The following is a 22,690-nucleotide window of genomic DNA, read 5'->3' as shown; positions in this document are numbered from 1 at the left end:
CGCCACTCGGCCTGCGCACGCGCAGTCAGAGACCGCAGAGCAATGGAGCGAGGCCAGCTAGCGGAGAGCCGAGCTATGGATGAGACCGCAGACCGCCCAGAGCGGAAGTGGAGGAGCAGCCGGAAGTAGCCGGAGTCTGAGGCGGAGAGACAGGCAGACAGACTTTGACAGGAGCCGGAGCTGCGCAGGGGAGTTGGTGGCCATGGAGTTGGGCGAGCTTCTCTACAACAAGTCCGAGTACATCGAGACGGTGCGCGTGTCCAGACATCTGCCCTCCCCTCTCCAAGCCTGCATCCCCTGAGGCCGCCGTCTCCATCCTGTCCCTGCCCCACCCCAGGTCCCTTTGGCGTTTAGTCCAAATTACACAGTGAGAGTTCATGTATGGTCTGGCTTTGTTATGCATTCCTTGCATGGCCAGTTTAGGCTTTTTAAAATTTATTCCTGATTTCCTCCCCGTAGAGATAAAACGCCGTCCAGAAAGCAGGACAAGTCTCATCCATCCTGATAATTACAGCTTTGGGCTTCAGGCCTTTAAAAAAAATTTTTTTTAAAAAACTAACATGTCCTAATTTATTACTACGTGCTAAAGACTGTTAGGTTCTTTTTTGTTTGTTTGTTAGGTTCTTTATAGTCAATACAAACTAGATGTAGATGTGTGTTAATTGCTCGAAACCGGGGTCGTGCTCAGTCAGCATTACTCTATTTTTTCATTGAATTCTCACAACTCTATGCTATTGGTAAAGTCATTATCCTGTTTTTAGGGCTGTAAAACCGAAGTACAGAAGCTGCCGCTAGGCTCTAGACGTACCACATCCAATTTCTGGGTCTGTTCCTTGAATCCCTAAGTTCCTAATTCATCCTTGCTTTTTTGATATCCTGACTCATTCCATTGCAGACGACACCCCATTGCAAGTCCTTTTCTCTCCAGTATGGGCTTTCTTGATGGAAACCTGTAGCCCAGAACCCACTCAGTTTGCTCACCTCGTTTTTCTACTCTTTCCTTTCAGGCATCTGGGAACAAAGTTAGTCGCCAGTCTGTACTGTGTGGAAGTCAGAACATCGTTCTCAATGGCAAGGTAAGGGACGGAGCCAGCTCCGGGATGCATATTTCTGCTTTCTTTCCACTGATTATCACATTAGCAGGGCAGATGAAGTGTTGTCCCCAATTTATTGCTATATATGCTAAAATTCTCTCTCTCTTTTTTAATGCTCCAAATTGGATTTATTGAATACAAAAAATATGCAGTAAAAAGAGGCAACAGAAAGCCTTTTTCCTGTTATTCCAGGCACAAAATACAATGACACCTAGCACTGAAATTATTGGACAGTATTGTAGTGTGTGTCCTGTATTACTGGACACAAAACATAAATAGACAACACAGTATTTTAGTGTAGAAACTGAAGTGATACTGATACAATTATCTGTTTACTGATTAATGATTCATTATTAACTGAAACTTAAAATTACTTTGAGAATTGGGAAAGATAACTAAAATCTGAAATGCATTTGAAAAATGGAATGTGAAAGGCTCAGAATCTTGTGGTCTGAATAAACTGAAATAGCACAGAGATGAGCATAAACCTGGGATAATATTAGAACACTTCAGAACCAGAGAAAAATATCAAGATATATTTGAGCTTGACAAACACTGAAGTCCAGAGTTTCTTCCTGCCATTAGGAACACTCAATTTTCCTTGAAATATTAAATCTGTAACTTCTAGAGGTAAAATAATCTCACTGTAATCAAAAGATCACAGATATTTTCAGTAGAGACACAATTACTGTGTCTGTTACCCCATCATACCATGAGATTTAATGGAAAAGAAATATAGTTTGGTAATTAGATATAATTAGTAATTACAGATACACTGTTTCAGTGCAAAACTAGAAAATTCAGTTAACTCCATCTGACTCATTAGCAAATATGTGGAGTTTTTTTTGAAATCCTTCAGCTAATTCCAAAACATTTTCTGTGATTTTGTAGGGAAGATTTGTGTGTGTGTGTGTATTTATGACAAAATTCGCCACTTTAAGCACTTTTAAGTATACAGTTCATTGACATTCATTATATTCACAGTGTTGTGCAATCATCACCACTATATCTATTTCTAAAACATTTTCACCACTTAGACGGAAACTCTGAACCCATTAAGGAATAACTCTCATCCCCTTTCCTCCCAGACCCTGGTAACCTCAATCTACTTTCTGTCTCTATGAATGTGCCTATTCTAGATATGTCATTTAAGCACAATCATGCAAGATTTGTCCTTTGGGCTGGCTTATTGCACTTAGCATAATGTTTTCAAGGCTCATCCACACGTATCAGAATTTTATTCCTTTTCATGACTAATATTCCATTGTATATATGTATATTTTGTTTATTTATTCATCTGTTGATAGACACTTGGGTTGTTTCTACCTTTCCACTATTGTGAGTATTGCTGCAATGAACATTGGCATACAAGGATATATTTGAGCTCAGTTTTCAGTTATTTATTACATACCTAGGGGTGGGGGTGTCTGGGTCATATGGCAGTTCTATTTTTTAGCTTTGCGAAGAACTGCCAAATTGCACCATTTTACGTTCCCACCGCAATGCAAGAGAGTACCAATTTCTCATGAACACTTGTTATTTTCTGGGTTTTTTTTTTTTTTGGATGTGTATATGAAAGGTATTCAATATTTCATTGTGTGTTTTTTTCTTAATTAGTTACTTTATTTATTTTATTTTTGGCTGCGTTGGGTCTTTGTTGCTGTGCGCGGGCTTTCTCTAGTTGCGGCGAGCGGGGGCTACTCTTCATTGCGGTGCGCGGGCTTCTCGTTGTGGTGGCCTCTCATTGTGGAGCATGGGCTGTAGGTGTGTGGGCTTCAGTAGTTGTGGCACGTGGGCTCAGTAGTTGTGGCTCATGGGCTCTAGAGCTCAGGTTCAATAGTTGTGGCGCACTGGCTTAGTTGCTCCGCGGCATGTGGGATCTTCCCAGACCAGCGCTCAAACCTGTGTCCCCTGCATTGGCAGGCAGATTCTTAACCAGTGCACCACCAAGGAAGCCCCTCATTGTGGTTTTTTTTTTTAATTAATGTTTTATTGGAGTATCGTTGATTTACAATGTTGTGTTAGTTTCTACTGTACAGCAAAGTGAATCAGCCATCCATATACATATATCCACTCTCTGCTAGATTCCATTCCCATATAGGTCATTACAGAGCTCTGAATAGAGTTTCCTGCGCTATACAATAGGCTCTTATTAGTTATCTTTTATATATATAGTAGTGTTATTTGCATTTCCCTAATGTCTAATGATGATGAACATCTTTTATCTTATTGGCCATTTGCATATCTTTGGAGAAATATCTATTCAGTCCTTTGACCATTTTAAAATCTTGTCTCTTTGTTGTTGAATTGTAGGAGTTCTTTATATTCTGGGTATTAAATCCTTATCAGATTTATGATTGCAAATATTTTCTACCATTCTGTAGGTTGTCTTTTTACTTTCTTCATAATGTTCTTTGATGCACAAGAGTTTTTAATTTTGATGAAGTCCAGTTTATCTATTTCTTCTTTTGTTGCTTAAGTTTTTGATGTCGTATATCTAAGAATCCTTGCCAAACCCAAGATCATGAAGATGTACTCCTATGTTTTCTTCTAAGAGTTTTATGGTTTTAGCACTTGTATTTAAATGGTTGTTGATCCATTTTGAGTTAATTTTTGCATATGATGTGAGGTTGGGGTCCTAATTAATTAATTTTGGGGGGTTGGAAATCTACTTGTCCCAGCACCACTTGTTGAAGAGATTGTTCTTTCCCCATTGAATGGTCTTGTCATCCTTATAGAAAATCATCTGGCCACAGATGTATGGGTTACTTTCTGGACTCTCAATTCTATTCCATAGTTGATATATCTGTCCTTATGCTAGTTCTACACTATTTTGGTTACTGTAGACTTGTAGTAAATTTTATAATCAGGAAATATGAGTCTTCCAACTTCTTCTTTTTCAAGATTGTTTTGGTTATTCGGGGCCCTCTTTCGTTTTTGAAAGGTGTTTTATTTGGCAATATTTGGTGCACACAGAAGACTGATATGTGATATATATGTTATGAAGCATAAAAATTAAATCAACACCATGAACCCACCACCCAACTGAAGAACTGGAACATAATCAATGCATAATAATACAGTACAGCCTGAAGTTCCTCTCCCATTTCTTTCTTCTACCTCCTTCCAAGAGGATACCACTATTCTGAACTTTTTCTTATAAATTCTTTATTTTTCAAAACAAAATTTTTACCACATATGTGTGTATTTCTAAATAATATATATTGTTTAGCTTTACTTGGTTTTCTGTGACTTACTATTTTTACCCTCAGTTATTGTAATAATGACAATAGAAAACATATATTACATTTAGTAAGTAACATCATTCTCAGCTTAGTTTCTAAGATTCATTGTGGTTTATGCATTTTCACTGCTGTGTACAATTCGGTTTATCCCCTCTCTTATGGGTGGATAGTTATTTTGTTTCCAGCTTTTTGTTATTATGAACAATCCATTTTTGTTTCCAGCCCCTGCCCCTTTCAGAACTTTGACATTTCTGTTTTCCATCGGGTGTCACAGTGCCTGCAGGAAGAGACAGGGATCAGATGAGCAAAGAGGACTGGGTGTAAACCAGAATGGTGGGGCCTAGTGAATTGGAGAATACAGGACCTAGCTAAGCTCGGGCTGATTGTTGCCATGTGGGAGTGCAGACCTGTACTTGCAGAGCTTCTGATTTTCTCAAAAGAAACTGGAAATCTGGATTTTTTTTAAATGTAAAATGTCCTACTATTCACATAATAGCATCTAATTTAAATGATAAAAATGGCTGCAGAGGCCAGAGAAAACCATTTCTAGGTACAGCCCTCAGACCCCCAACTTGCCACCTCTGCCTTGTACTTGTTGAGTTCGGTGAAGTCTGCTTTAATACCGTTTTTCTCCCTGAAAGGTCTTTTTAGGCACCTCCTTTCATTTTAACACCATGCTGCCTCTTTATTTTTTTTATTATTATTTTTTTTAATGCAGTACGCGGGCCTCTCACTGTTGTGGCCTCTCCCGTTGCGGAGCACAGGCTCCGGACGCACAGGCTCAGCGGCCATGGCTCACGGGCCCAGCAGCTCCGTAGCATGTGGGATCTTCCCGGACCGGGGCATGAACCCGTGTCCCCTGCATCAGCAGGAGGACTCTCAACCACTGCGCCACCAGGGAAGCCCATGTTGCCTCTATTTTTAATTTGACTTCTCTTCTTTAGCTCCATTCTTTATGAGATAGGAAACCAGGGTTTGAATACCGCTTGCTAAATTTCTTTGACCATCTGTGATATCGTTTCTTTCTTATGTTTTTTGTGTGTTTGCTTCCTCAGTGGGAATGTAATTTAGGCTGACTGAGGGATTTATATGGATTTTCTTTATTTCTAGATTAAGATTGTTATCTTTACTTAAAACACAATAGAACAATAACAGCCATTACCAAATACTCAGAACTCTTGGTATTCTGTTTTCTTCCAAAAGAAAAATAACTCATTTTCTCTGATTGTAGATGGAAACACAAGCTGAAAAACAGTGATTGAAGTAAATTAAGGATCTCAGATGAAAGAATTATGTACTAGAAATAGACATCTCTCTAAGCTTGAAGAAGATAGCTTTTAAAAACCAAGAGAGGAATTCCCTGGCAGTAGTTAGGACTCGGCACTTTCACTGCCGGGGCCTGGGTTCGATCTCTGGTCAGGGAGCTAAGATCCCGCAAGCTGCATGGCACAGCCAAAAAAACAAAAACAAAACAAAACAAAAAAGCCAAGAGGACCATGTAATACTTTACAATCAGCAGCAGATGTGAAAATTTCTTTTTACTGATAGAGGTTTTACAGACTGAACATATGTGGGTCAGATTGGTAAACTCTTCCAGGTGTGAGCCCATTTCTTTTTTAGTATCTTCTCAGAGCCTCATGTTCTGGCTAGTGATTTATCTAAATTCACCTATATTTGAGGTGTTCCCATCTACTTCTCTAGCCTGACCTTCTGTTTTGGGCCCCAGACCTTTATTTACAACTGCCTGTTGGTCATCCCACAGATTCCACAAACTCAGAATTTCAAAATTGAATTTATCATCTAATCCCCAGAATTGCTCACCCTGTCCTAGATTCTTTTTCTCTTACCCAGCATCTAAACAATGACCGAGTCATATAAAATCTCTTCTTTTTTTTCTTTTTAAATATTTTATAATGGAACATTTAAAAAAATCATTTTTAGGACTTCCCTGGTGGCACAGTGGTTAAGAATCTGCCTGCCAGTGCAGGGAACATGGGTTCGAGCCCTGGTCCGGGAAGATCCCACAGGCCGTGGAGCAACTAAGCCCATGCGCCACAACTACTGAACCTGTGCTTCTAGAGCCCACGAGCCACAACTACTGAAGCCCACGCGCCTAGAGCCGAGCCCGTGCTCCGCAACAGGAGAAGCCACCGCAATGAGAAGCCCGCACACTGCAACGAAGAGTAGGCGCCGCTCACTGCAACTAGAGAAAAGCCCACACACAGCAACAAAGACCCAAAAATAAAATAAATAAATAAATTTATTTATTTAAAAATAAAAATAAAATAAATAAATTTATTTTTTAATTTATTTTAAATTTTAAAATAATTTATATTTTTTATATAATTTAATTTTATATAATTAAAATAATAAATAAAATAAATTTGTTTTAAAAATAAAAATAAAATAAATAAATTTATTTTTTAAAAAATAATTTTTATTTAGGTATATTACATACAATAAAGTGTACCCATTTTATTTTATTTTATTTTATTTTTTTTTGCGGTACGCGGGCCCCTCACTGTTGTGGCCTCTCCCATTGCAGAGCACAGGCTCCGGACACGCAGGCTCAGTGGCCAAGTATACCCATTTTAAATATGCAGTTTGAAAAGGTTTGGCTGATGGGGACATCTATGCAACTAGTACCACAGTCAAGATATAAAATATTTACATCACCCTAGTTTCCTTGTGTCCCTCTGCAGTCAAGCCTTCTTCTAGCTTTGCCCAGGTAACTATGTAAAACTAATAGAGGTTAGTTTTGCATTTTCTCAAGTTTCCTGTAATTGGAATCATGTACTTTTTTTGGGGGGGGGGTCAGCTTCTTTCCCTCAGCATAATGTTTTTGAGATTTATCCATGTTGTTGGATATATTCATGGATTAGTAGTTCATTATTCTTTATAGATAAGCAGTATTGTTATGGAACTTTTAGGACACATTTAAGAGTAGAGAGAACAGGGCTTCCCTGGTGGTGCAGTGGTTGAGAGTCCGCCTGCCGATGCAGGGGACATGGGTTCGTGTCCCGGTCCGGGAAGATCCCACATGCTGCGGAGCGGCTGCGCCCGTGAGCCATGGCCGCTGAGCCTGCGAGTCCGGAGCCTGTGCTCCGCAACGGGAGAGGCCACAACAGTGAGAGGCCCGCGTACCGCAAAAAAAAAAAAAAAAATAGAGTAGAGAGAACATATAATGAGTCCCTATATACTCATTCACCAGCTTCTACAATTAGCAATATTCTGGCATTCTTGCTTCATCTCTATACTCACCTGCCAAGTTCAAACCAATTTTGGAGTGGAATATTTTAAAGCAAGTTGCAAGCATAATATTATTTTACCCATAAATATTTCAATGTATATCACTGATATTTAAAGGCTTTAAAAAATGTATAGAGGACCGTTACTATATTTTTTAAAAAGCCAGTCATTCCCTAATATCATCTAATCTAATCCTCAGTCCATGTTCAGTCTTTCCATTATCTTTTTTTTTTGGCTGCGTTGGGTGTTCGTTGCTGTGCCCGGGATTTCTCTAGTTGTGGCGAGTGGGGGCTACTCTTCATTGCGGAGCACGGGCTTCTCTTTGCGGTGGCTTCTCTTGTTGCGGAGCACAGTCTCTAGGCGTGTGGGCTTCAGTGGTTGCAGCACGCAGGCTCAGCAGTTGCAGCACACAAGCCCTAGAGCGCACGGGCTTCAGTAGTTGCGGCGCGCAGGCTCTAGGGCTTGCGGGCTTCAGTAGTTGTGGCACATGGGCTCAGTAGTTGTGGCACACAGGCTCTAGAGCGCAGGCTCAGTAGTTGTGATGCATGGGCTTAATTGCTCCGCGGCATGTGGAATGTTCCCGGACCAGGGATTGAACCATGTCCTCTGCATTGGCAGGCGGATTCTTAACCACTGCGTCACAAGGGAAGTCCCTCCATTATCTTAAGATGTCTTTTTACAGTTGGCTTGTTCAAATCAGGATCCAAACAAGGTCAGGTACACATTACTGTTTGGTTGATGTGTCTCTTAAGTCTCTTTGAATCTGTAACAGTTCTCATTCCCTGCCTCGTTTTTCTCCGCATGCCATTTATATGTTGAGGAAACTGGCTCACTGTCCTGCAGTATTTTCAGATTTCTGAATTTGGCTGATTCTGTTTACACGGTGTTGCTTAATGTGATCTCTGTCCCCCTCTTCTTCCTCTAAATTGGTAGCTGGATCTAAAGGGTTGCTCAGATTCCTCTACCTCTGATTTATTTCTCTTTCCCTGATGCACAGCTTTTGCCTTAGGTAAGGCCCACCATATCGTTTCACCTTGATCCATCTGAAGGGTCACATCCCCTCCAGTCTTGCCTGCCTCCATTCAGGCTCCAGACTGCTTCCAGAGTAATATTTCTAAAATGAAGCTTCGCTTGTGTTAATCCTCTGCTTAGAATCTTTCATTGATTCCTTATACCCGCTAGGGAAAAACATCTGAACTTCTGTACTCAGCACAGGTAATTCTTCATGATCTGGTCCCTTGCTTACTTTCTCAGCCACGTGCACTTTTTTTTTTAAACCTCATTTATTCAGCAGACGTTTCAAGAATGCCTACTCTTTACCAAGTATGGGGCATTAGTTCCCCCCAGTTTCTGGGTTGTGTTATTCAGCCCCTCCTGGCAACCTCTGGGGAAGTCAGATATCACACCTTGCAGTTTAGCACATAATCTGGGTCCAGAAATTGGGAGAGGAAGCAGAACCTCAGTGGGTCCACCTCTGGAGCATGAAGTTGGAGATAGTACTGTTAGGAGATTAGACAAAGCTGGGAACAGCCAGGACTCTCACTGAGCAAGCAGCCAAGGCTTGGGGGCAGGTGGAACCGAGTGCATCTGAGGAGATGCACAGACCAGGTCTGCCACAGGTATTCTCAATAAATGTTTGTCCATCCATTGAGTCCTGTTCATGGGATAATAAGGGCAAAGCTTGTGATGTACTGGGAACATCTTGAACTGCAATCAGTATTATGAGGGCAATTCTCTTTACCTTAAAAGTTATCCCTTTTGACAGAACAGGTGATTCAGTAGAATATAGCATAACTCTCAAACTGTCTGGTTTCCTACTCTTTTTCATTATGTTTTAGGCTATGTTAGTAGCTTTTTAAAATATGCTTTGTTTTATAGACCATTGTGATGAATGACTGTATTATTCGAGGGGATCTGGCAAATGTAAGAGTTGGACGTCATTGTGTTGTGAAAAGTCGGAGTGTCATAAGGCCACCATTCAAGAAATTCAGCAAAGGGTATGTAATTTAATGACCTGATTCAGTCTTGGGCAAGATGCTGCTACTGGTGGTACTATCCATGCGTTGAGTTGTGGGGGAAGGAGCAGATCTATGCTATTGTTTGGGACACTAAGTAAGAATTCACCATAATGAACACAACTCTGGTGTTGGTTGTCTTAGTCTAGTTGGTGGTTAGTTGCCAGAAACAATCCACTTAAGCTGGCAAAAGCAAAGGGGGTTCTGATTAAACAGCCACAGGCATATTTGATGGAATTTAAGGGTAGAAAAAGGGGTCAGGCTTCACAAGGGACTAGAACCTGGAACTGGACAGCTAGCCAGAGTCAAGACCACTATTCTGTCTGGCTGCTGCTCTGTTACCAAGGTTATACTGTTTCTTAACTGTTCTTCTCTCTGCACTTCTGCTTCCCTCTTTTTTCTTTCAGCTATATCTTCCGGCTTTTCTCATGGAGCCAACCTTGCTGCCTCAGCCCGTTTTTTTACATCGCTTCTCCATTTAGGCTTCCAATGGATACCAACCAGAGATTTTAGGTCCTATCAACAAAATGTTGGGAGAGAGAATCTAATTAGCTCAGTTTGAGTTAAGTGCCCACCCCCAGTCTAAAAACAGCTTTGACCCAGAGAGCAGGGTCAAGTCAGGCCCCCTGATCTCTCAGTGGGCATAAGGATTGTCTAAGAAAGGGCATGGACAGGGCAGGAAAACCGACCGCTATGCTTGATATGATGGTATTCTCTTTGCCTCTCTCTCCGTTTGCCCTCCTCGTTCCTACTTATGGCACCATCTGCTTTTCATCCAAGAATTCAGCAAGCATTGATTGAGTGCTTTCCTTATGCCAGTCACTTGGTTATAAGCTGGGCATATAAAGATGGATCAAATAGGGTCTCATAACCCAGTGTTAGAAGTAAAACAAACTAGTGAATGTAAAATAAAGAGACAGACTCACAGATATACCGAACTAGTGGTTACCAGTGGGAAGGAGGAGGGGCAAGACAGGGGTAGGGATTAAGAGGTACAAATTACTACATATAAAATAAATAAGCTACAAGGATATGTTTTACAGCACAGGGAATAATAGCTAATATTTTATAATAACTATAAGTGGAGTATAACCTTTAAAAATTGTGAATCACTGTGTTGTACACATGAAACTTATATATTGGAAATAAACTATACCTCAATTAAAAATACAACAACAGGGCTTCCCTGGTGGCGCAGTGGTTGAGAGTCCGCCTGCCGATGCAGGGAACACGGGTTCGTGCCCCAGTCCGGGAAGATCCCACATGCCGCGGAGCAGCTGGGCCTGTGAGCCATGGCCACTGAGCCTGCGCCTCCGGAACCTGTGCTCTGCAATGGGAGAGGCCACAACAGTGAGAGGCCTGCGTACCACAAAAAAATAAATAAAATAAAAATAAAAATAAAAAAAAACAGCAACAACCTAGTGATAGAAAGAATTACATAAACAGAAAGCTACTATAGAATGTGATGCTGTAACATGATAGCCACTATAGAATGGGATACTCCTGTCACTGGGGCATGAACATGGTTAGGGAGGAACAGAGAAGAGGGCAGCTAACTCAGACTACCATACCTGGGTGTATATCATGCAGGAATCGTCCTGCATTTCCCATAGTGATGTTGGGCTCCAGGCTTTCATTATGTACAGGAATTGGAGCAGAGAGTCATTGTAAATCATATGAAATTTAGATGAAAGCATTTGCTCATTAGCTCAGAAGGCTATTTTTTTTTTTTTTTTTTTTGGCCGTGCTGTGCGGCATGTGGGATCTTAATTCCCTGACCAGGGATCGAACCTGGGCCCTCTTCAGTAGAAGCGCAGAGTCTTAACCACTGGACCACCAGGGAAGTCCCTCAGAAGACTGTGGAGGGGAGGGGACTTCCCTGGTGGTCCAGTGGGTTAAGATTCTGTGCTCCCAATGCAGGGGGCCCGGGTTCGATCCCTGGTCAGGGAACTAGATCCTGCATGCATGCTGCAACTAAGAAGTCCACATGCCGCAACTAAAGATCCCATGTGCCACAACTAAGACCCAGCGCAGCCAAAATATTAATAAATATTTTTTAAAATTAAAAAAAAGGACTATTGAGTGGAAATCAGAAAACCCTGTGACGCCTTTTCATGGTTTCATACAGTGACTGATGCTCTGCTAGAGTTGTTGACTCCACCTCCTGATAAAGGCATTATTGGGCTGGATATGGTCCAGGAAGAGGACTGAGAATGAATAAGAAGCTTATTGGTGAATGGAGGGAAGTGTAAATTAGAATAGTCCACATGAGAAATATAGAAATATGAAAGTGTAAATAGCAACACGTGAATAGAAAGTGAATGTCGATTTCCTCCCCTGTATATCTCAATACCAGGACCAGCTGATAGTATAAAGTTTGGAGTTTTTAATTTAAAATTAAGGAGTTGATAGTACTGTTGTAGACTATGATAAGATCAAGGAATCCATTGCCACACAAGGGGTCCAGACCAAAAATGCAAATGAATTAAGGAAGATTTAAATAAAGTATAGGTCTGTGGAGGCCAGGTATCATCTCTGACAAAATATTCCTGACAAAATAGAACACAGGACTGGAAAGAGCCAGTGAGCATCCAGCTGCTTTATATTAGTTCTAGTGCAAATATTTTACATCCCAAGGTACCGAAATTTCTTGTAAATATGATCACAGACCACTGTCAATGACATTTGAGGAGTCCTGGAGAATGGGAATGATGTCACAAGTCTGGAGAAAGCCGACTGACTCCTTAAGTCCTGGCTTAAATGTCACTTTCAATTACTTAACCTCCAGTCTGAGTAAAGTCTCTGTTATATGCTCTCATAATGTGTTATTTTTCCTCTGTAGCACTTATCACAGTTGGAACTAATTACTTATTTAATCATTTATTTAGTCTCTCTTTTCTTCTCTTGTTTGTAAGCTCCATGGGCATGATTGCATCCCTTTTGCTCACCATTGTATTCCCCAGTTCCTAGCATAGAGTCTGGCATATAGTAGACTCTCAATAAAACCAGTCAATATATAAATTTTTAGCATGTTGGGAATTATATCCCATGAACCTCACATCAGTCCCCTGAAGGATTATAGAGCAGAATAATGAAAATGTGATCTGTGGGCATTTTCAAAGGAGGCAGGAATGAGCAAAACATTCATTTGTTTTTATTTGGTGCCAGATTTTTTAGCTTTGAAGGTTTTGCTCTTACTGTTTTGCTATTTCCTTTCAAAGTTTCCTTGGTCTAATATTTCTGATTTCGATTTAGTAGTCACATGCATCTTCTTCAACATTACAGAATTCGTTAAGCCTGAGGATTCTTTCCTTGGTAGGAACAGTCTTATTAAGAAAAGACGATGGAGTTGAGATTACGATCTTTAGTTCTATAAACCTTGACCAAAAGTACATCACCTTGACCTTTCTTTGTTCATCTTCTTTTTCTTCTATAGCGTTGCATTTTTTCCTCTACATATTGGGGACCATGTCTTTATTGAGGAAGATTGTGTGGTCAACGCAGCTCAGATTGGCTCTTATGTTCACGTTGGCAAGAACTGTGTGATTGTGAGTATGGTGACTTGGCTGGCTGAGCAGCCTCACTCTCTCTCTAGCTTGCGTCCCTCACATCAGTGGGCTTCTGCTTCTGTCATCAAGCAGGGTAGAAGTCCTTTCTGGTCTACTGGTCTATCAGAATTATTACTGAATTTGGAGTTTTTCCTAGGCATTAATAATCATGGCTAACCTTTATGGAACCTCTTCCATATGACGTTAAACCCTTACCTTTGATTATTTCATTTAATTCTCACAACCATCCAAGGATACTAGGTACTGTTATTATCCCTGTTTTCAGGTGAGGAGACTGAAGACCTTCGATATTAGGGGATTTGACAAGGCTAGTAAATGGTAGTGCTGGGATTTGAACCCTAGTGGTATGAATAGCCATGCCGCTATGTGACCTACCTGTTGCTTCACCTCAAGAATCTTACAGTCTGGTGGAGGTGAGGGGATCTTGAAGGGTGCATCAAAATTGGCTCCTAGACCAGAGGAGAATGAGTGTTTCAGGGAAGAGATTGGCATGTGTAAGGGTCAGAGTCACCAATGGGCATGACGTTAAGGGAGCTGCATGTAGTTCAGGGTGCTGGGTTTGCCAGGTGCGAGGGGACCCCTCCCTTAGCAGAACCTGTAGGACCCTGGTCCACAGGTGCCTCGATATCAATTTGTTTAACCCAACCAAGGCTTTCCAAGGCTGAATTTCTTGGTATTTCATAGATGAAGAGGTTGATTTCAGTTAGGATTTCTGAGACCATCCTGAGTAAGAATGTTAATGATCAGAGCCAAACTGCCTAAATTTTCAGGGAAAATGTCTCCTACATTTTATGTTTGTCCCTCAGATTCTGGGAAAAGCCAAGACCCCTTTCATACATTTAAATGGCCACTCCCCTTAATTTAGAGTCAGTTCTCTGCTCTGGATAAGACTAGGACCCTAAAGTATCAGAAAACCTGCAGAAGCTATGCAGTCACATTCCAGGAGCCATGAGGGCACAGCAAAGGTGGACAGTGCAATGGAGAACCCCACTGCTGAGAAAAACATTCCAGTCTGACTTGTTACTCAGAATTAAGGGGAGTAGTTGTTTTGCCAAATATTCTTCTCCAGGGGAGTCCCTTAGTATGTATTAGAGACAGAATGTCTGTGGTTCGGGCTGACGTTGAGAAAAGGGAGAAGAAATCCATCCTCTCCCCTCACTCTGACTGTTTGACCAAAGCTGGCTTTCCAAGCCACAGCTGGGTTTTCCTGATATTTTCCTCAGCAATGTGAAGACATCACCATAGTAGCCTAGTCCTTTAGCCCCAGAGCCAAATGTCTGAACGGTTAAAATCCAAATGCTATTCCCACAGCTTAGGGAATTCTAGTCCTATTGTTAGGTGCTCTGCTTTCTGTATCACTTTTCAATACATCAATTCATGGTATTGTCATTGTTCAGTATTGACAGGGCTTATTTGCTGAGCCTTTAAAAATTCCCAAGTAATCTCAGGAGAATGATCCTTTGAGAATCTCAGAGCTAGCAGGAACTCATTTAGAGTCCAGCTGTCCTCATGACACAGGGATCCTTCCTGTAGCATCTCATGTGGTAGTCTAACTTATGCTTGGATGTGTGAAGGTGTGGTTGTTAATCAGAATTGCCCAAATGTCTGCAGGAAAAGCCTAACAGGCAATATTAATAGGCACTGTTAACCATGCCATGAGTTTTACTTTTGTCTCTAGTCTTGACAGCATCCCTACGGGCTTGGTTTTATATCCTATTTCACAGGATTTAAGTAACTTGCTAAATAATTTGCATAAGGAGATATGGGTAGCTATAATACTAGCAACATGTAGTTCTTAACTCCTTCTTGGAAAGTTCTCCAGGAAAGAATAAAGAAGTAGTTTCAGCTTTTAATCTCCTCAGCTATTGCCAAGCCATTCATGCCTAAGAAGTACCTGCATTTTTAATTCTGCTGCCATGTAATTGATCAGTTTACCCAGAATTCTCTGAAACCCAATTGAGCACATTTCTCTGAGTGGGCAGAATGGCCAATTCTAGAAAGCAGGTGCCCTCAGGCTGTGTGGTGGCTGGTAGTATACAGTGAGAAGGTTCATTTCCTCTGTCCCTCTCTTCCAGGCCCCTGTGTCTGCAGGTCCCTGTCTGTGAATGTGTCCTGCCATACGCAGCACGCTCCTTTTACTCAGTGCCCCATGTGCTTAGTCTGAGTTATTAGGAGCTTAGGCGTCATAGGACATCTTTGAGTTAATTTGGGAGTCACCAGGGGAGCTGGCCATCTGCCCGATTTTTGATGTTGCCAATAATAGGTAATTCGTGGAAGAAAACTTTCCAAGGAGAAATGAGCTGCAGTCATAACTTGCTTCTGACCTAAAGATGTTGCCCAACTTGGCTGTTAACCACCCAACTGGAGACAACTTAGTTAGCCACTAAAGAAATTCAGACCTTAGGTATAAGCTTTTTAAAAAATTCATTTGGCAATCTACCTAGGAGTTCCTGGACTTACATAAGAGTTAGGTATTTAATACTGGGGGAAAATTTGAACACAACCAAATCAAAGTATCTTTCATATTCTTTGGTAAAATCTAAGATCTAGACGGGTTAGCATTATCCTGGTATTTGTTAGGTGTTCCACATCCTCAGCCACCTGGGGATGTTTTATCAGATCATCTGACCAGAACACAGGTAAACTTATAGACCCGATGATGTAAATGCAATCTTTCATTTACTCAGCAGGTTGTCTGAGACATAACTTTAACCGTATACAGAAACCTCTCCTTTCCCTTAAGCCATGAAAGAGATGAAGCTCCCAGACCTTATTTCTTGCCCCCAAAATGCCGTGGGTGATGGCAGAATTGAAAAGTGATGACAGTGGATAAAGTCAAGCGTTATGTCCAGCCTAAACCTTCTAATAACTACCACTTACCCATGGGGGAACAAATGAACTAATAACTTCATATCCAGAAGAATTTGCCAAGACTTTTCCAGTTGGAATTGGCAAAAGAACAAACAGACCTTAAATTGGTAGGTTCAAAGCAAATGTACTGGCTAATATGAACCAAGGGTACAGAAGTAGATCCTAATTTCATACATAAGTGACTCTGGGGGTTCAGTTGATGTCATGAGAATTAATCCCCTTCCCTTTTTTGTTTTCCTCTGGGAGGCTCTCAGGCAGGTCCTTTCCTCATGGAAACCAGTGGCTGGTCCAGGATTCTGTCCTGTCCTCTAAAATCCCCATTGGAAAGAGCTTTTCCCAGTAGTCCCAGCAGAAGCCCTGACCTTGAGATTCATCATCAGCTCATACGCCGATTGCCTAAACCAGTGGCTGTGGCCAGGCTTGGGGTTCATAGTTTGGGATGGGAGGTGAAGTACATGGACTGAGATGGGGATGGGGCGGTATCCAAGGAAAATATAGCTTCTGTTACCAGAGGAAAGGGAAGTGGATGTTGGACAAGCAAAACAACAGATATCCACTAAATTATTTAAAAAAGGAAGAAAGAAAAGTAAACAGAATTCTTGAAGATTGAATTTCATGTAGTATGAAATGCCTAAGGTAACTTGAACTGTCCCTAGTGTATGACCCCCACCTCAAATTTGTAGACACTCACATTTTTACCTCCTGCTTGTCATGTACCACCTGCAATAGGGAATAGTAGCCAAGCCTCTTGTCACTGTCCATGACTATTGTATGATATCATGAATGGAGAAAATATAAATATATTCCACACAGCAGACAAGACAACTTTTACTCCCATTTCCTGGTCTATTTCCTATTAACAAGATTTTAATTTCAGGGGCGCCGGTGTGTGTTGAAAGACTGTTGCAAAATTCTTGACAACACAGTATTACCCCCAGAAACTGTGGTCCCACCATTCACCGTCTTCTCAGGCTGCCCAGGTAACCTTGGGTGTTGATTATTAAAACTCAAGTTTATTTTCTTTCACAAAAGTAGTGCATGCGATTTCTATCTCTAACAGTATGTTGATCTAGCTAACTTAAACATTCTCCTGGTACAGGGTACTCAGAAATACTATCTAAAATATAACTAGATAAATCTGTCACCAGCACAGGAAAAGTATGAGGAAGCATGTCTCTCTTGGCCTGGGCTCTGGGTGGAAAAATAAAAAGTGTGTCCAAAGAATTCTATGGCCTTACCTTCACATTGGGTGAGGTTTGAACTTGTACTTCCCGCCCTGCCCAGGAATGCCCTAACTGAAAAGTTACCATAAAACATGCTCTAAGACCAGTGAGAGCTCTAGGACACCTGAGAGAAGCAAATACATTATCCCTTGACCTTTGCCCGTAGGCAAAGCCCTCATGAGCTCAGAGTTCCAAATTACAAACATGTGACGAGACAAAAGCAATCCATGCTCATCCTAGAGAGCTTGGAAAACACCGAAAAGCAAGAAGAAGAAAACCTCACATTTCCCAACCCCCACCTCAAGACAGTCTCTTTTCTTCTACATGTTGTTTTACGCAGTGGAAATCACGTAGCTCATGCAAAGGCACATCACAGATTCACAGATGGAAGATGATATGAAGAGAGAGATTTGACAATATATGATCTCTAACCACTGGGTGGTTTATTTGTTATTCCAATTTTTAAAAATCTCATTACTCAGATCACTGAATGCAAATTTCAAAGATGTACAGAATCATCCACTAGGATTCTCTGGGGAGGAAATGGGCCATTCTGCTCTTTCATGCACCTCTGTTTGCAAAGGAGGAAGAGACTTTTATTTAGTAATTCTCCCCATAATGAGTTCCCACTGTGAGAAAGTTTAATAGTTCTTAGCAAGTGCTATATCAGCACGGTCTTGGCAATTGTTTTAGGAGTTGTGAGACAAGCATCTGAGCCGAGATGAGAAGTGTATTGCTGACGAAATATCTTAATCTCTTTTAACTTATTCAAAGCCCTTAGAACCAATTTATGGTCTTTGAGCACTGATGGCGTATGGCAGGGAAGCACTGCTAGATATTTGAAATCCAGATAAACACTGTGTGTGGAGGTTCTGCCTGGGACCTTAGAGATCATTGTATAGGTGAGGAAACTGAGGCCTAGAGAGGTTGAGTTGTACGACGTATTGGAGCTAGTTGGGGGGAAAGCTTTGACAAGCACTAAAGACTCCTTATTTATTTATTTAAAAAAAAAATTTTTTTTTTTGGCCCCTCGGCTTTTGGGATCTCAGTTCCCCAGCCAGGGATTGAACCCGGGCCACGGCAGTGAGAGCACTGAATCCTAACCACTAGACCACCAGGGAACTCCCAGAACTCCTTATTTAGAGTCCAGTACTTTTTGCACTGATAGGGTACTTCCCATGTTTATTTTATGTGACTTCACAAACAAATGCTAACCATCTAGATACTGCTGTTGACAATCTCCCCCTTTAATGAAGAGGCATAGGGTTGCAGGAAAACTAGCATATTTTTGGAAGGCTCCACAGCATGAATCTGAGTCAAAATGAAAGGCAAACCGTACAGAAAGGATCTGGGTTAGGGACCAAAAACTCAGATGTCCACAGGAGCCCGGCAGATCATGTAAGTGATTGAAGTAATAGCCTATCATAGCTGTTTAAGAATACAGGCATGATATCATGAGAACTTCTGGTGTTTCATGAGGAGCTCAAAATCTGAATTTTTGTATGGTATTTCTGAATTTTTAATTGTTGAGTACTAATTTTTTTTTAGGAGATTAAATACTGTACAGACTAAACATATATTTGGAAATCTAACATGGGCTGCTAGTTTGTAAAAGGTGCCTGTGAGAATTGTGTATCTTTTAAGACCACTTTTTCTATCCTACTTTCTCTTTGTATATATACAAGAGCATATGTGTGTGTTTTTATATGCGTATGAGTGTATAGGTATGTGTGTTTATATATATATTTGTGTATATAATATGAAACTGTTTTTACATGTATAAACAGAATCATGCTCTGTTCTGTTAGGAAACTTGCTTCCTTAACAGTATATCTTGGGCATCTTTTCTTGTCAGTATGGTGAGATTCACCTCATGCCTTTTAATGGTTTCATGGTTTTCATTGCATAAACGTCCCACAGTATAACTAATCATCCTCTGGCAAAATGGATCAAAAGAAGTTGCACCTGGTTTTTCATGATTAGAAACTTTGCTGCATTGATGCTTCCGTACATATATTGTGCAATTGGGCAAGATTATCTGTAGAATAAATTCTTAAAAGTTGGATTATCAGGTCACAGGGTATGAACTTTTAAAAGTTTTGCTAGATATTCCTAAATTGCTCTTCAAACGGTTTTATGAGTTTACACGTCCATCCAGAGTGTGTGAGAGTGCCTCTTTCCTAGAAATTCTTAAATAGGATTCCTGCATCTTTTGTCTTTCTATAGGGTGTTTCTGTTCTACTTCCATTTGTGATTTGAATATATCTAGCATGTTCGGGCCTTGGATTCAGTTTCATTGTGTGAATAGCAGGGCAGTTTCTTCCCTCAAGAGCTCTCACCTTGGCTTGCCCAGCAGGCGTCACCCCAGAGTCCAGGGGATGGACGAATCCTTGCCTGGAACAACGTCTGATGTAGTCAGATTTGCCTTAACTCTTCAGGTTGTGCCATGATGTACTAACCTCTTTTACCTGGAATATATTTCTCTCTTCTTTTTAATTTTTTTTTTTTTTTTTTTTTGGCTGCATTGGATATTCGTGGCTGTGCGCGGGCTTTCTCTAGCTGCAGCGAGTGGTGGCCACTCTTCGTTGCGGTGCGCAGGCTTCTCATTGCGGTGGCTTCTCTTGTGGAGCACAGTCTCTAGGCATGTGGGCTTCAGCGGTTGTGGCTCATGGGTTCAGTAGTTGTGGCTCGTGGGCTCTAGAGCACAGGCTCAGCAGTTGTGGCACACAGGCTTAGTTGCTCCGTGGCATGTGGGATCTTCCCGGACCAGGGCTTGAACCCGTGTCCCTGCATTGGCAGGCGGATTCTTAACCACTGTGCCACCAGGGAAGTCCCTCGGATATATTTCTGCATTTTGGGAAAGTATTAGTTGTTTCTCTCACACACACACAAATTCACATCATCTTGAAGATATGGTCAGTGGAAATATTCTGTTAGCACCAAAGATGGAAAACCTAGTATTTAGACATTCATGACTAAAGAAAGGAGACTTCTAGAGGTTTCAACAGAAGTCAGAGCTGCATGTGGGCCTCCTCTGGCTCCTCGTGGTTGACCAGGTCTTTCTTTCCTCAGGACTCTTCTCAGGGGAGCTCCCAGAATGTACCCAGGAGCTGATGATTGACGTCACGAAGAGCTACTACCAGAAGTTTTTGCCCTTGACACAGGTCTAATGTCTCTGCCTTGTGTCTCGAATTCGCTTGAGCTCTAAGATGAACTTGGGGACAAAGTGAGCCAGTCAGCATCTACAAAGAGCTCTTCTGTCTTTGACACCTCCCACCCTCTTTCTTTCTTTTTTTTTTTTTGGTTTAATTCTTTAGAGTTTCTCAATCCTCCCAGGCTCTAAGCTCTTAAGACTTAATAACAGAACGTCTAGAGGAGTTGTCTCCAAATGCTGTGCTTAAACCGTATATATTAACAGTCACTCCGTACCGTTATGTGTGGAACATGGACTCATCTGTTTCCAGCACTGCCACCCCTTGGTCCTGTGGGTGGCTGGATGGAGCAGGATGGAGCAGTGCATTCTGTCCCAGTGGGGAGGTTGTGACGCTCTTGAGCTGCCCATGGCCATGAGCTACCACAGTGAGCTCTGCTCACAGGGATCACTCAGCTTCCCTGCTGCTCACACATTTGACCAGTTGCCACAGCTGCTCATAATCTGGGAAAAAAAGTGTTTTGTGACTTTTCAGAGCCCAGATTCCTGTTGGCTACTAAAACTTGAAGGGAGGGTAGTTAGTATTTCTCTTCTTTCCAGAGTGACCTGAACTGTCATTTTAATTCAGAGTGACTAATAAAAGACTTTCTAGCATCTATTCTAGGGCCTTGGCTTTCACTAAAAGGGGAGCCCTTAGTGTCCAGATTTTATTTTTGCAAGGTCCCAGGTTTGAGTCTCCCACGTGGGTGGACTAGTCTGGCAGCCACTCCTTGCCTCATGGTGTTTGGGGACAGCAGTATGCCTTATTTCACTGGAAATGTAGCATTTGTGACACTTGCTCCCTGGCCTAAAACCATTCAACCCACCCTTTCTTTGCCATAACCTCACAGTTCAGACCAAAATATCTGTACTTGGGCCCAATCTCATATGTACATGGGGGCCTCTTAAAATCATTCTGGGGGCACAGAGCCCCAAGGAGTAAACGAAGTTGCCAGGGCCGTTCTTATCTTCTGGATAATAGCACAACCCTTCCTATTCTGCTCTGGCCTCTTGGCTTAGTAGGAAGATATAGGAGTGAAGACCTGAGAAGGCTGGCCTTGCTTGAAGCTCTGATGCTGCTGTGAATGGGGTAGGACAGTTTAGCCTTGAAGGTTAGTATCTAGCAGCAGCTGTCTTGACTTAATATCTGGTTATGGGGTTTGCAAAAAGAGCTGTATGTAGTCATCTCTGCTAGTTCAATGTAAAACTGCTTTCTGGTTTGTCACTTTTTATGTTTGTACATTAGAAGATTGACACATGAAACAAGTCACTTGAAGGTGATCACTGTCCACCTCCAGCGATGGCAGCCTCTCGTGGGCACTTCACTGTGTGCCTGGTGCCCTTCTGCGGGCTTTATATTCACTTGCCTACCTAGGGCTCACACCAACCCTGTAAGCTGGACGTTATCCCCACTTTACTGATGAGGAAAAAATTCAAAGATATTAGATAACTTGTTCCAGTCTTCGTGGTGAAGAAGTGGCTGACCCAGAAGTCACATACATGTGTGCATGTCTGCCTGGCTCTGCAGCCCACACTCTTCAGGTCTGCCCTGGTACGATGGGACAGTCTGCTGTGTCCTGATACCAGCAGTCTGTGATGGTTGCAGGTTTTTGGGGAGCCATATCCGCCAGCTCCCTTCCCCTTTTGTGCCACCAAAAAGGTAGATCTTGTAGTTGGTAGAGTTTAGATGTGCCCTAGGCTAACCTCTTGCTTCCTGGAGAAATCTTCCAGGGCGTGTCTGACAGATTCCCTTCCAGCCTGTGTTTGAATACCTGCAAAAGGAAGCTTGCCACTTTATACGACTAACTGTTCGTTTTCTTTTTAAATTTATTTATTTATTGAGATATAACTGACATATAAGCTTTTGACTGTCCATTTTGTTGGTGAACAACCAAAATTAAGAGAAAATGGGGTGTTTTTTTTCTGAGTATTTTAAAAATCTTTAAGTAATTTGAGTACATGATTCCAAAAATCCAGTCCAGTTAGTCAAGAAGGGACCTACAATGAAGTAGATTTTCCCAACCCAGAATCCAGTCCCATGTTCTACTTCCCAGGGACAACTACTCAGAACAGTTTGGTTTTTTTTTTTTGCTGTACGCGGGCCTCTCATTGTTGTGGCCTCTCCCGTTGCGGAGCACAGGCTCTGGATGCACAGGCTCAGCGGCCATGGCTCACGGGCCCAGCCGCTCCGCGGCATGTGGGATCCTCCCGGACCGGGGCACGAACCCGCGTCC

At 41.8% G+C, this 22,690-nt stretch overlaps 1 protein-coding gene and 1 non-coding gene across 2 annotated transcripts; one reads left to right on the top strand and one right to left on the bottom strand.

Moving 5' to 3' along the window:
• Positions 1-113: 113 nt before the first annotated feature.
• Positions 114-21,075, top strand: DCTN5 (dynactin subunit 5). Its single transcript, XM_022588525.2, has 6 exons — positions 114-250; positions 1,008-1,076; positions 9,467-9,585; positions 13,040-13,151; positions 16,921-17,023; positions 20,339-21,075. Exons 1-6 carry the CDS (start codon positions 203-205, stop codon positions 20,434-20,436), a joined length of 549 nt encoding a protein of 182 aa, XP_022444233.1. The 5' UTR covers positions 114-202; the 3' UTR covers positions 20,437-21,075.
• On the bottom strand, positions 11,374-11,446 carry TRNAR-UCU (transfer RNA arginine (anticodon UCU)). The gene has a single exon. It is a non-coding gene; the product is annotated as a tRNA-Arg (tRNA).
• Positions 21,076-22,690: the final 1,615 nt, after the last annotated feature.

This window comes from Delphinapterus leucas, chromosome 15 (assembly GCF_059928025.1).
Source record: "Delphinapterus leucas isolate spDelLeu-1000000601 "Yukka" chromosome 15, BTC_Dleu_Yukka2, whole genome shotgun sequence".
Taxonomy (NCBI): domain Eukaryota; kingdom Metazoa; phylum Chordata; class Mammalia; order Artiodactyla; family Monodontidae; genus Delphinapterus; species Delphinapterus leucas.
The sequence above is the reverse complement of the archived record's forward strand: the minus strand, read 5'-3'. Positions and strand labels throughout refer to the sequence as shown.

Coding starts and splice junctions, on each gene's coding strand:
- DCTN5 (XM_022588525.2), top strand. CDS start 203: ATGGAGTTGGGCGAGCTTCTCTACAACAAGTCCGAGTACATCGAGACG. Junction 1,077..9,466: donor ACATCGTTCTCAATGGCAAG/GTAAGGGACGGA, acceptor TTTGTTTTATAG/ACCATTGTGATGAATGACTG. Junction 9,586..13,039: donor TTCAAGAAATTCAGCAAAGG/GTATGTAATTTA, acceptor TTTCTTCTATAG/CGTTGCATTTTTTCCTCTAC.